The 13,609-nt window shown below is 42.8% G+C and overlaps 1 protein-coding gene across 1 annotated transcript in view; it reads right to left on the bottom strand.

Annotated features, from left to right (window-relative positions):
• Positions 1–2,388: 2,388 nt before the first annotated feature.
• The window catches only part of maml3 (mastermind-like transcriptional coactivator 3), a 112,426-nt gene continuing 101,205 nt past the window's right edge, over positions 2,389–13,609 (bottom strand). Inside the window, exons 4-6 of the mRNA XM_062427619.1 lie at positions 12,425–12,685; positions 10,419–10,497; positions 2,389–6,767 (exon numbers count right to left, since the gene is read on the bottom strand). Coding sequence (XP_062283603.1) covers positions 5,665–6,767; positions 10,419–10,497; positions 12,425–12,685 — 1,443 coding nt within the window. The 3' untranslated portion in view covers positions 2,389–5,664. The remainder of the gene's footprint in view (positions 6,768–10,418; positions 10,498–12,424; positions 12,686–13,609) is intronic.

The raw sequence follows: 13,609 nt of genomic DNA, 5'->3' as shown, positions 1-13,609 counted from the left end.
GCTTGGGGGTGGGTTGTAGCAAACACCTCCAACTGCAGCAACCCCCTCCCCTACACTCCTCATCTTCCTCCTGTCCTGTCCTTCATCCTCCCTCTTCCTCTCGTTTTTCTCTGTCCTAGGTGGTGTCGCTACTGAACATGAGTAATGATGTTGTCATCTCTGTAAGTCACCATTTATCAATGTCAGATGGGAGAGCAGGAGTGTGGTGGATACGTGTGAGTGTGTGTGGTGTTGGTGGGTGGGGGTAGAATGTCGAGGAGAAACACAGCAGCCTTTAGGAGAGAGCAGAGGAAAGGAAAGGAGGTGGTATGGATGTGAGGAGACGAGGTAGAGGAAGGTGGTCAGAGTGAAGAAGAGGGATGAAGGAAAGGGGCGGGGCTGACAGAGGGCAAGGAGGAGTGAGTTTGAGAGGGGCAGGCTGAGGAAAAGATGAATTACAATAAAAAGGTCCCGGCCCTGTGTGTGGTCTCTGTCTGTCTGTCTGTCTGTCTGTCTGCTGACAGCAACAGGGAGCCCATGATTCATTGTCGTTATTACTGCCAGACAGAATTAAGGCTCTGCTCTTTAGCATATGCAAGTCTAATTATGCAAATGAGGTCTGTTAGACAAAACATTACTGCAGCAGTTACTCAGTCTGGTTTTTGGCACTACATGAACGTCCGTGTGCATTTGTCTCCGTCAGCATTGTGACCCTGAAATGAAATGACTGCTTGTCAGCTAACCCAGATAAATATAGATGTTGTGTAGGCGTGCAGACACAATATTGTTGTGAATAAAGCCTTGAAATGGACAATAAGCACTAACCAGAGCATAACAATTCCAAATTTCTTATATGTTAATGAGATGGGTGAGTCTCTACATGTCCCAGTGTCAGAACTTCCGGTTGTGGAGGGGGTGCTCATGAGGTAGTCTAAAATGAATGGGGGTTAAAATAGCTGTAGCCCCAAAATGTAACTTTTATGGGGTAAAAAAAAAAGATGTTTTTGGTATGTGGTAGAGACAATAGATATAATTCCATTAGATTAGATTTTTGTGCCTTTTTCAAAGTGAAATACCTTTCTATAAGTATTTGTGGTGTCACTTTATGGCACTTTACAGCATTCAAACTTGTGAGTGTAAAGGATAGTTATTAAGGCCACCATGGCTAGTTAGCAGCTATTATGTTAGCCAGATCTACATTTGGCTGTCAAACACAAAGATCTTCCTGGTCCTCCGTAACATGTTCATTCAACTTCATTCAAAACTTCTACTGACCCCGGGTGCCATCAAGGAGGGACGTCTTGTCGCCATCAGTTCTTAACCGACCAATTAGCTTACATTAGCAGAATGCTAGCCCTTTATGGGCTAAAAGAAAAATTAAAGGACATTGTATTTTTTCATTTCAATTCTGATATATAATCTATTATATTTGCAAAAACTAAAATAAAATTTGGGTTTTTTTGTCTAGAAGTAGGTGTAAATAATTATTTTAGCCATTTAGCTCCACTCATTCACGTTCATTGAGGACTACCTCGTGAACATCCTCTAGGTGAATTGCAGTCAATTTTGGTACAATGGGATTAACAGGGAGTGAACAGGCTCTCCGTAGAAGGGCTCTGGTGTAACATAGTCAGCGTTTTCAGCTAGCCAAAGCTAACATTATTCATAAACCTACACCAGCTAGTGCACGTAACATAAATGATCATATACTGCACCGCACACTGATGGAGCTTCACTGTAGAAACATTTGGAACAGTAGCTAAAGCATTTTAGCTGGTAAGCTAGCAAAGTTAGCTAGTTGCACAGTGATCTTACCTTTTACCATTTTCATCTTTAAATGTGCAACTAAAAACCATTCAAGTAATGTTAGCTAGCTAATGCTTATATTTACTTTACAAATTATGTAATCCCGTTATATTGTTGGTGTATTCAATTATTGGTAAATGGTAAACTAACTACTTATATGGCACTTTTGTAGTCTTTTGACCACTCAAAGCACTTTTACACCAAAATTACCTTAAATGAATTTTATTACACTACATTTATACTTTGCACATATTTATGAAAGTTGGAGGTTGGGGTGGGAAAACTGGTTTTGCTTTAATCAAGGTTAATGTTTTAATTTGCACTGTCCCTGTTTAAATTAAAAATTAAAAAAAGATTCATACACTGATGGCAGGGCCTAACACGCAGGGTGCCAACATGCTCATCAGGAGCACACTTACATTCACACAACATTGGCGCAGCCATCGGGAGCAATTTGGGGTTAAATATCTTGCCCAAGGACACATCGACATGTCAATTGGAGGAGCCAGGAATCGAACCTTCGATCAATGGATGACCGCTCTACCTCCTGAGCTACAGCCGTTTAACTTAATGAACAACAGAAGCTTTCATTTAATATGATCAGCGAGAACATTCTCTCTTTATTGTATCTTTTTGAAAAACAAAACAAAACAAAAAAAAAAAAGGTTTTTGTAATTCTCTTATGTTAACATTTCAGAATTCTGTACAGGATAAAAAGAAATAAGCACTGCTTAAGAACAGAGTCAAATCTCAAACTAGAAAAAACAAATGAAAAAAATTCCAAAAAAGAGAGGAGGTTTACAATACAAATTAGTAGTAAGACATTGTCTGAAGTGCAATGGCATAGCTCAGATGGGTTAAAAGTGAAACCAAAAAACTTCAAAATAAAAATACTTCTCTATTTTCCAACAAACAGTAAATTCTTTACAGAGTAGAGACTGTATTATCTGATGTATTTAAACCTGTAAAAACATATTTACAAATAGCCATTATCTTTTATATACTTTTTCTCATAATCACATATATGTCAGCACCAGTAAAAAAAAACCAAATAAAATAAAACAAAGAACATCAACAACAACAATTTTTGTTAAAATGTTGTCTACAGACTTGGTCCCGGTACATAATGATATTTGGAGGAAGCTTCCTTTCTCTTCCTGAAGGGATATCAAACCATATCACGAACCTTCACTTTAAAGAAGACAAAAAAACAGTCACAACCTTGTGTGACCTGAACACTGCCCCACAAAGTGTTTCTTTACCTTCACGTCTACAGTTTAGAGTGATAAACCTCAAGGTGTTTTCCTACCATTGTCTCCATTTGGACCAGTGTTCGCTCCATTTTTATTTGAGCCTGCCTGGAGTTCTGGATCGGTCTCAGAGTTTTGGAAGCATGAGCAGTGGAGGCTTCACCGCTTTTCCCGCACAACGAAAGCTCAAACAATCCAAGAGTTTATCCAGATGCTGACGCAGGGTTTGTTTTGACCATCTCGCCCTGATAGAACTGGGGGAGGAGGGGGGCACGCTCCAACCTAAAACATCCCTCACGCCCTCGACCTTCAAAAACTCCAGACAGTGAGATTGAGGACTTCCACTCCCCCCAAAAACGTGACAAAATCAAAGTACAGAACCTCATTCGTGGTTGCTACTAAATGCAACTTACAGGACGAGGGGCGCGGTGGTTAAAGTTTGTATTTTTAAAGGGTTTGGATTCTACAACACCAGCAACCGTGAGAACAAATGCGTTTGGATGGCGAGGAGTTAGTTTACAGAGAAGAAGGCTTTTTTGGTTTGTTGATTACAGCGTCATCCTCGAAACTTTCCCTCTGATGAGCTAAATACAAAGTAATGCAATGTACAGACACTTTTTCATTCATCTTTTAAACCGAGATTACAAAACAGTTAGAGAAGTAAGGTGGTATCTCACCGACAACTACTTTATTAGAACCTATTTGACACATATCTATTACTCATGAGGGCAAAAGAGTGGACAGCTTGTTGATGATGTTTGGAGTAAAGCCTACAGTTTAGTGAAGTAAGCTCAGAGAAGTGGGGAGACTTCAGTGGAAGCACTGATTGTTCTGATGCTAACTGTCGAGCTTGTCCGCAGTGTGAAGTTTCTCTACTGTTCAAACCAGGAATCACAGAGTCTATAAAACAAACTCAAGGCTTTAGCAGTGGTTCATTTTCCTAGTGAAAGCGCTGGAAAAGGGGGAGGACTCGCATTTCTTCACAGTAGTGTTACAGTATAGCGCGGTTAGTTGGAGCGAGGGCGTTTTTTTTCATAGCTGCGGTACAAGAAAAAGCCACGATGTAAAAGCGAGGTGACGGTGATTGACAACCAGTAGGGAAGGCTTGTGCCGCGACGGGAAGACAAACAGATTTTTCGAAAAGACGACACGAACTAAAAAGAAGGCTAATTTAAACTTTTTTTTTTCTCTCTTTTACAAAAAAATATTGACAGACACAACTGGCGTCATTGTTAGAGATAAAACACAGCCACAAACAGAACGACGTGGGTGGGCTTTCAATGAGCGTTTTTTTTGTTTTTTTGTTGATGTTGTTTTTTTTTTTTTCCTTAAAAAGAAGAAGTCACTTGTGGTGCTTGAATACATTCGGTGCCCAGCGATCATTTAGCTTTGTGTCGGCCTGATGCGTGTGATGTGGTTTGTCTCATGCGGGCGGAGGGTTTAATGTAATATTAGCTCTGTTAGCTGCCTCTCACACATCCGCTCATCCTCCCAGGCTGATGCTTGTTTATCTTTGTTGGTTCGTCTATATATATATATATATGTGTGTGTGTGTGTGTGTGTCTGAGCTTTTGAGTCCAAGTGCTTGCTTTAGCTGCCTCTTGTCTCCCTCTTTCTCTGCATTCAACTCTCTTTGTCTTACTCTACTGTACATGCCCATCATCCACAGCCACGCACAGGAAATGAACCCCCCACCACCTCAAAAAACGCCACCCACGTCAGTTGCTTAGCAAAAGCACTAGAGGGCAGAGTGCGCTCGTGTGGCGCGGTGGAGGAACATCATTTGTTCTGTTGTGATGTTCACAATTTAAACAGAGAAAGGAGTGTTGAGAGCGAGGAACGAATCTCTGGAGAGAGGGTGGGAAAGACGGGAGGAGAGAGGGAAGGAGGATGAGAGAAAGAGAGATCAAGTGAAGAGAACCGTGAGAGGGAGACAGATTTGTGTGTGTGCGGAGGGCACAAATCTAAGATAGAAAATGGGAGTGTTGAGAGTGCTTTCTACTCCCTTCAGCTCCTCACACAGTTGAGAGATCTGAAGCACTGAGCTGGGTGGCACAAACACACAAACACAAATAAATTGCTGTCTTGAGAACAAGTCTTCCTCCCCCTTCATCAGCCTGCGATGTTCAATCATCCCCTGCTGAAGCTCTGGCTCAAAGCGCTGTGTAAATGGGACTCGCTTTCAAACACTGGAACACAAGAAAAACTCATTTTGTGGAGAAAAAAGGGAAACTAATGGAAATACACCTCTTAATCTCTATGTTGGTTTTTCATTAATATGCACGAGACATAATGATCGCTCTCTCTATCACACACACACGCACACACACACACACACACACACACACACACACAGACACACATACACACATACACACATACACACATACACACATACACGCACGCACGCACGCACGCACGCACGCACGCACGCACGCACGCACACACAACATAACATAACACATGAACTAATTTATAACCTTGCTCATGTTTTACAAAACAAAAACATGCCGGTCACCAGTCCACATCATGTCCTCCTTTTTGTTTTGACTTTCTCAGGTTTTAACATTTGTCCTACTTTAATGTTCAGTTCATCCAGTAAAAACTCGTCTCCAGTTCCCCCCGTTAGCTATTGGCTCGGGAAAAACTCCTCCATCCAACCATCGCTTGAGTCCAGCTCCGCCCCTGAGCCATCGCCCAATCCGAAGGCTCCTCCACCTGAGGGCCCGCCCCCATATCCATAGGATGACATATCCTGATTGGCTGTCCTCTGGTAGCCTTGCGGCTGACCTCCAACCCCAACTCCCCCTGGTCCGTAAGGTCCACCTCCTCCTCCCCCTGCCCCTATTCCGGGCCCCCCGGGGCCTGGCCCGAAACCCCCCATGCCAGTCATCCCCTGGCCCATCACCCCCTGGTTCATCCCCTGGTTCATGACCATGGGCCGGGGCTGGTTGGTCCTGGGCTGCCCGCCCATGTGAGGGCCCATCATAGGGCCGCCCATACCTGCCGCCGGGTTGCCCACCCTGGGGTCCATCCCCTGGCTCATCCCCTGGCCTGGACCCTGAAAGTGTTGCTTAGCCATTCTGGGGGGCTGACCCGGCTGCATCCCATAGCCCTGGGCAGAGCTGAACCCCACCATGTCCCCTCCCCCTCCGCCTGTAGTCCTTCCAACTCCTCCCCCCATGGCCTGCAGACTCTGTCCTTGCTGCTGTGGCCAACCACCTGCCGCCATTCCCCCGCCACCTCCTCCTGCTCCCAGCATACTTTGCAGTCTCTGTGCCTGGGCTTTGGCATTAGGAGGGCCTTTGAGGGGCTGCTGGGCCATGGAGTTCATTAACATCCCCTGTCCTCCATACCCTCCAGCTCCACCACCTCCGGGGCCTCCGGGCATTCCTCCGACCCCAGGCCCTGCACCTGCCTGCCGGGGTGGCCCTCCGGCAGGGTTGTGCTGCGGTGGAAGACCCATGGAGGCTTGGACGCTTTGGCTCTGGTGCTGCTGCTGGTGGATCATTTGGCTCATGGAGGGGTTGAGCCCATACAGGGAGCCCTGGTTGGACCCCTGGTTGCCGTAGGGTAGGCCCATGTCAGTTTGGGGTCCAACAGAGCCTCCCTGGCCCTGAACAGAACTCATCTGGACCATCTGCTGCTGGTTCTGCTGCTGTTGTTGTAGAAGACGGGCGGCCCGAATGTTCTGGAGAGCCTGGCTCCTGGATGCCAGATCCTGAGGAGTACCTAGAGGAGAAGAACGAGAAGAGTTAAAACAAGAGACTGAGAAAATGGAGTTGGGAAAGAATTAGAGAGGCATATGAAAAGAGAAATCCCCAAGGAGCTGGACTTTTGTGAGAGAGCTTTGGAGCATCTGCACTAGATCCACTTTAATCACCAAATAGTGCACAAGAATGATCTAATAAGTCAGTGCTGAAGGAAAGATTTATGTTCTGTGACAACCTGTTTACTCTAGAAACAAATGCTTCCCTCTCAATTTAGTTCAAATCCTACCACAGTAAAGAAAAAAAAAGAAAAAACCCACACTTGCACACCAACACCTCACTTTTCCTTTTAGACGCTCAACAGCAGAGCTGAGGAGGTTTGCTAGCGTGGAAATGGCTCTAAATCCTCTAATAAACCCATTTCTGACATCATTCCACTAATCCCTCACCTCACAGCTCGGACTAAAACTGTAATAGAGGAGTGAGAACGATGAAATTACACTCTCCAGACTCTTTAAAGGGGGCCTATTATACTTCTCCTTCTTTTCAGACATATATATATATGTGTTATGTTACAATGTTGGATGTTCATGTTAAAAGTGGCTAACGTGTCAAATAATTAAGTAAATATATGTCGCAGTAATCCCTTTGAGTAAAAAGCACCAGCTTCAGATTGCTCTGAATGCTCAGTTTCCAATGTGTTTTTCTACTTTCATTCCGGGCTGACGTCGGCTTGTGATGGATTTCTTTATATGGTCATCTACTCCACTCAACTAACATTATGGCATTTTTCCATTGTTTTGGGGGTAGTCACGCTGAGCCGTGACATGAGTTGAGCTGGCACACCGTGAGTGTTTTTCCATCCTGTCTGAGAGACGATTTCTTTTTTCCTTTCTCCTTTTTGTGCATGAATACAAGACAGAATAATATGACGATATTTTCCCCACACTGTTCGACCACACGCACACCATGCACTGACTAAATGTTGTGTGATGTGTATGTGCATGCAACCAATCACGCATTATTATGGCTGGGTATTAGTACTTGACATTTTAAGGTGTCAACCAAAAAAACCCAGTACCAAGTAGTATTGAAAGTTCTCCAGTCAAATGCTACCTGCATCTGGGGGGGGGGGGGCGTTCGTCTACAGTTCTGAGGGACTTTAGCTACCCTGTGTCCTTTCAACTTTGATTTACCCATTTCATTTCGCATTTTTAACACTGGCCTGACAGTACAGGCCACCAGGAATTCTCCTAGTGCTCCAGATGGCCAGTTCAGGAATGACAATAAGAGTCTAGCATGGTGAAACTTTTGGATATTGAGCCGGTAACCCTCAAGTGCTCACTTGTGCAAGTCTAGCCACGAGGCACTAGACAGCCCAAGGTTTAGTATAATTACACTGAATAGTTGAAGTTATATATGTGCAAACATACCAATTATAGGTCAAAACATTGCTGAATTTGGCTGAATTATAAAAGCCAGAAGTGTACTGAATAAAGGCCTTCTGGGAGCTGAAAGAGCCGGCTTTTATTGCTGAGTTGAGCTAAATTATCTAGCTCACTAAATGAACATAATAGTCCTCTTTAGATAAGAGAGGAGAGAGCAGAGCAGGAAGTAATGTAATACCACAAAACAGCCACATCTATTACACATCTCACTTTGCATTTATTTAACTGTAATGGAAGGAATATCTGTCTGTATGTATGTATGGCCTTTCTATACCTCTACAACCGTTTCTTTAATTGACTTCACAATTGTCAGGAGCATTGCCGAGGACCCAAGGAAGTGCACTGTCGAGTGTGAAGTTGTTTTGATGAGCGGTTCTCAAGAAATATTTAAAAAAATACCTCATAAACAACATTCCTTCTGCTGCTTCTTCTGCCAGTAGAATCAACAAGTGGAAATATGGACAGCGCCACTATGCCATTGCAACCCACATTGTGGTCAGTAGTGGGATTACATCTATGGTGATAATAACTAGAAAGACTTGAGCTTCACTACTGAACTGTTTACTGTGAGCAAAACTCGGCATCTACATTCAAGGCTTACTGCAGGATGTCTAAGACAGTGCAGTTCACTTATGTACATAGCAAAGAATCTGTTTGTCTGTAGCCTATGTATGTATGTGTATTTTGCATGTATGTATGTATGTATGTATGTATGTATGTATGTATGTATGTATGTATGTATGTATGTATGTATGTATGTATGTATGTATGTATGTATGTATGTATGTATGTATGTATGTATGTATGTCCTTTGCATATCTCAAGAAATGTTTATCTGATTGACTTGACACTCAGCAGGTGTGTTGCTGGGGACCAAAGAACATAGAGTTTTGAATTTGGCACAATTTGGACATTTAATATTCACAAACTTTAATAGACAGACAGACTTTTGATTGGTAGCAGCATCGATCAATGGCAGGCCGTAAACTGCTTCTACGGTTCAACCTTTAGTGTCACTGGTTAAGTTTCCGTCTGGATTAAAACAGTTCAATTTGTTAATTCCTTATCATTTTAATTGATGTGTTTGTCAATTGATACATATATATGCAGTTCTTGAGAAATAATAAGTAATTTGCTTGTTCCAAATAGGCACATTTTTGAATTTGCACTGCACTAGTAGAAATTCATACAGTGAGTGTGATTAAGTTGTGACTGCAGGTGATATGAATGCAATCATTGTTTTTAAATCACTGATATACTGCTGGATAGCTGAAGTAATAGGTGTATTAGTTCCATGCTTCCTCTCCACATTATCCCTTAGACTTTCAGACAGACTGATGGCTATAAATGGCTTTCGACTTGACTTTCCTCCTCCCTCTGTGCATTTACTTCCTCTCTTCATCATCCTCTCACCCACTCGTCTCTCTCTCTTGCTCTCTCTCTTTCTTTCCAACATCTCCTTCAACCTAGCAGACCATCTACCTATTCCTCTTGTTGCCAGACTCCCCCCAACTCCTCACTTCCTTCCCTCCCTCCATCCCTCCCTCCTCTCTCCCACTTCCCTCCTCTCATCCATCTCTCTGACTTCACCGGAACTCTGGGGGATCCAGGACAGACAAGTTGCCGTGGTAACAGGCAGAGCAGGAAAATTCTCTATTTTTTTTTTTCTTTTTTGGAGAGTGCGAGAGAGAGACAGTGAGAGAGAGATAAAAGAGGGAGAGAGAGAGAGAAGAGAGGGAGGCTGAAGAGCATCTGAACGCCAACTGATATATCTGACAGAGACAGACAGAGAGGACGAGGCTTGGTTTCAGGGTGATGTTCAGTCACTGGTGTTGTTTGCATACATATATTTATGTGTTTGTGTGTGTATCTGTCTCTGAATATGCAAATGAATGAACTGTAAAATCTGTTAAATGTCTAAATGTCTTGGCAGTCCACCATGTATACCATGCTTGTTGGAGACCAAGAGAGACACCAATATAAATTTGCTTACATACAGAACCAAAGGCGCCCATTTTGTATAACCATCTGGTACACAAAGAGCATTCTATAGAGAACTGATCTAACAAAAAAAATCAATTTACTAATGTGGTCATCAATAGAATTTAGACCAGGTCCTGCCTTTATCAGAAAATCCATTGGGGTGCTGTCACTCTTGTGTTTTTGCATACATTGTGTGCATTGTTGCACAAATGAATGTATGTGTTTGTGTGTTCATGCCTCACCTTGGTACTGATTGACTTGGGGGTAGGGATTCCTCTGGCCCTGGCCCATCTGTCTCGGGAGATGCTGCTGCTGTTGGAGCTACGCACAGACACACACACACACGCACACACGCACACAAACACACATAGAGAATGAGTGTATGTTAATAAATGTGTTAAAGCATTCTTATCTATTTCACAAATTCAAGATTTGGCATCATTGCAGACACGAACAGGGTCACACAGTAGGCTCTGCACACTCAGACCTAAAGCATGTATATATTGAAGCTTTCAGGCATTAGAACTTCACTGGGGTAAAAGTATTTTTTGGTTTTTGGTTTGGTTTGTTATCATTGCATTATACATCAACCGTATGTGTGCAGATTTCATTTTTCTATGTTACCACTGTTATGTATATAAGATGCTAACTGCCAGTTGTCACGGCTTTCATGACATTCTGAGTAAGTAATGCAGCAACAGTAAATGATACATTGATACAGCAGGGGTGAGACTTTCAGTAAATTAGAGGTGAGACAGATGTCTGCGTAGCAGGGTGAAAAGAAATGTTTAGTACAGTAGTAACAGATGTTTAGTACAGTAGAGACAGATGTTTAGTACAGTAGAGACAGATGAGAAGTATAGTAGAGACAGATGTTTAGTATTGTAGAGACAGATATTTAATACAGTAGAGACAGGTAGTAGAGACAGATGTTTGGTACAACAGAAACATGTTTAGTAAAGTAGAGACAGATGTTTGGTACAGTAGAGACAAATGTTTAGTGCAGTAGAGACAGATTTTTAGTACAGTAGAGACAGAAGTTTAGTACAGTAGAGACATATAGTAGAGACAGATGTTTAGTACAGTAGAGACAGATGTTTGGTACAGTAAAGACAAAGTAGAGACAGATATGAGTTACAGTAGAGACTGATGTTTAGTACAGTAGAGACAGATAGTAGTAGAGACAGATGTTTAGTACAGTAGAGACAGATAGTAGAGACAGATGTTTAGTACCGTAGAGAGATAGTAGAGACAGATGTTTAGTACAGTAGAGACAGATGTTTAGTACAGTAGAGACAAAGTAGAGACAGATATGAGTTACAGTAGAGACTGATGTTTAGTACAGTAGAGACAGATAGTAGAGACAGATGTTTAGTACAGTAGAGACAGATAGTACAGTCAGATGTTTAGTACAGTAGAGCCAGATGTTTAGTGCAGTGGAGACAGATGTTTGGTACAGTAGAGACAGATGTTTGGTACAGTAGAGGAAGATGTTTGGTACATTAGAGACAGATGTTTGTAATCCTGTCTGGATGAACTGTGTGTGCAGTATCTGCATGAAATAATAACTGATCAGTGTTTAATCAGTAAACTAAAGGCAGCTCTGATATCACAGCCACAGTGGTGTCTGCACAACAATGGAAGATTAAATTGAAAAAAGGTTTAATCATTAATAAGCTGTCTGGGTTCTCCCCAGCAGTTACTGTATGTGTGTGTGTCTGGACAGCAGAAGGTGTTGCTCATTAAAATTAAAATGGTAAGATATCCAGTTAACAATGTACACCAAACCCCAGCAGGATGTGCTTCTTTCAGACACCTATATTTGTGTGTCTGTGTATGTTTTTGCAGATCCAATTAAAACCAACATAGTGGGTGGTGACTTCAGAGTTCAGAACTCTTTAACACTTGATTCCCTCACAGAGAGAGAAATAAAAAGAAAACATCACATTATCACAGCAGGTGGCATGTGGCAAAACACACACATCCACATCCACATGCACGCACGCACGCACACACACACGTATCTGAGATGAAAAGGAAGCATTGAAGAGGGGGCTGGTTGAGGGTAATTATACATGCAACCAGACAACAGTGAGGAAGAGGAGGGGATGAGCTAGTCTTGTTAGAGCTGAAGACAGACAAATATGCAGGAATGTATGAACAAACAATGCACACACCTGAATTATAATTAAATACACATGACACATTAATCACACAAACACTCTTTGAGCCTTCGTATAAACCGCACCTGTTCAGCCAGTAGTTGCTGCTGCTGCCTCTGCTCTCTGAAGAGCTGCTGCTTCTGCTGCTCCATCATGTGCATCTGCACCCTCTTCTCCTGCTCCATCGCCATCATCTGTTTCATCATGGCTGCCTGCTGCTGGTTACCTACGTAGCCTGGAGGTGGACCCGAACCCTGGTTGGGCCCGACTCCAGAGGCCACGCCACCTGCAGGGTGCGGAGGTGGGATGGCGCCAGGTGGTCGTGACATTCCCACTACACCTTGTTCCTGGTTAGAGAGAGAGAGAGAGAGAGAGAGAGAGAGAGAGAGAAGAACTGTTAGTCGATCACATTATCAATCAAGCCAGTTAAAGGAATAATTTCACATTTTAGGAAATAAGCATATCCGCTTTTTTTGCTGAGAGTTTGATGAGAAGATCAAAACCCATCTTATATCTATCTGTCAAATATAAAGCTACCAACAAGCAGCCAGGTATCTTAGCTTAGCATTAAGATTGGAAGCAGCTAACCACAGCCAGGCTCTGTCCAAATGATGTAGAAAAAAAAATCTGCATCCTTCCAGCACCTCTAAAGCTCACTAATTAACACGTTATAGCTTGTTATATCTATAAATTCCTGGAATCTCTGCTGGTTGCCCGGCAACTGCAGAAGAAATGGTCCGGCACATAACCCCTCAAGACACCAAATTGTCCTTTTTACACCTTTTTTTTTGGATAAAACAAACATGATATAACATGTTCGTTATAGTGAGCTTTCAAGGTGCTGGTTGCTTGGTGGATTTTCAAATTAGTTACTGCTCTTTATCACAAGTCTCCACAACGTTACACCAGATATATGATAAATGCATCTTCAGTACGAGCCTCTGCAGTGACACCTCCACACAGAAGTCTGTTTTAGGTGTAGTCAGCCATTATGTTGCATGATATTTCACAAAGACATAGTCCAGGTGTCTATGAAAGAGAGCGAAATGCGAGATAAAGAAAGGACCGCTTCAAGATTCAGCTCATCAGGCCACCCTGAGTCCTCCCAACGGGGGCACCGGTCGGTCCTCGCTGCATACATTATCTCCTCATTAGCATATAAAGAGCACTTCCTCCTCCACTCAGCCGTATGCTAATCTCTAATAGGATGAAATAGCCTGTTCTGGCCAATGGGAGGGGAGCGTTTATGAATCTATTAAAGGTTAGCTGAA

Source organism: Scomber scombrus, chromosome 2 (assembly GCF_963691925.1).
Source record: "Scomber scombrus chromosome 2, fScoSco1.1, whole genome shotgun sequence".
NCBI classification, from domain to species: domain Eukaryota; kingdom Metazoa; phylum Chordata; class Actinopteri; order Scombriformes; family Scombridae; genus Scomber; species Scomber scombrus.
Note: the sequence above shows the minus strand (reverse complement) of the source record. Positions and strands in the feature narration are given on the sequence as shown.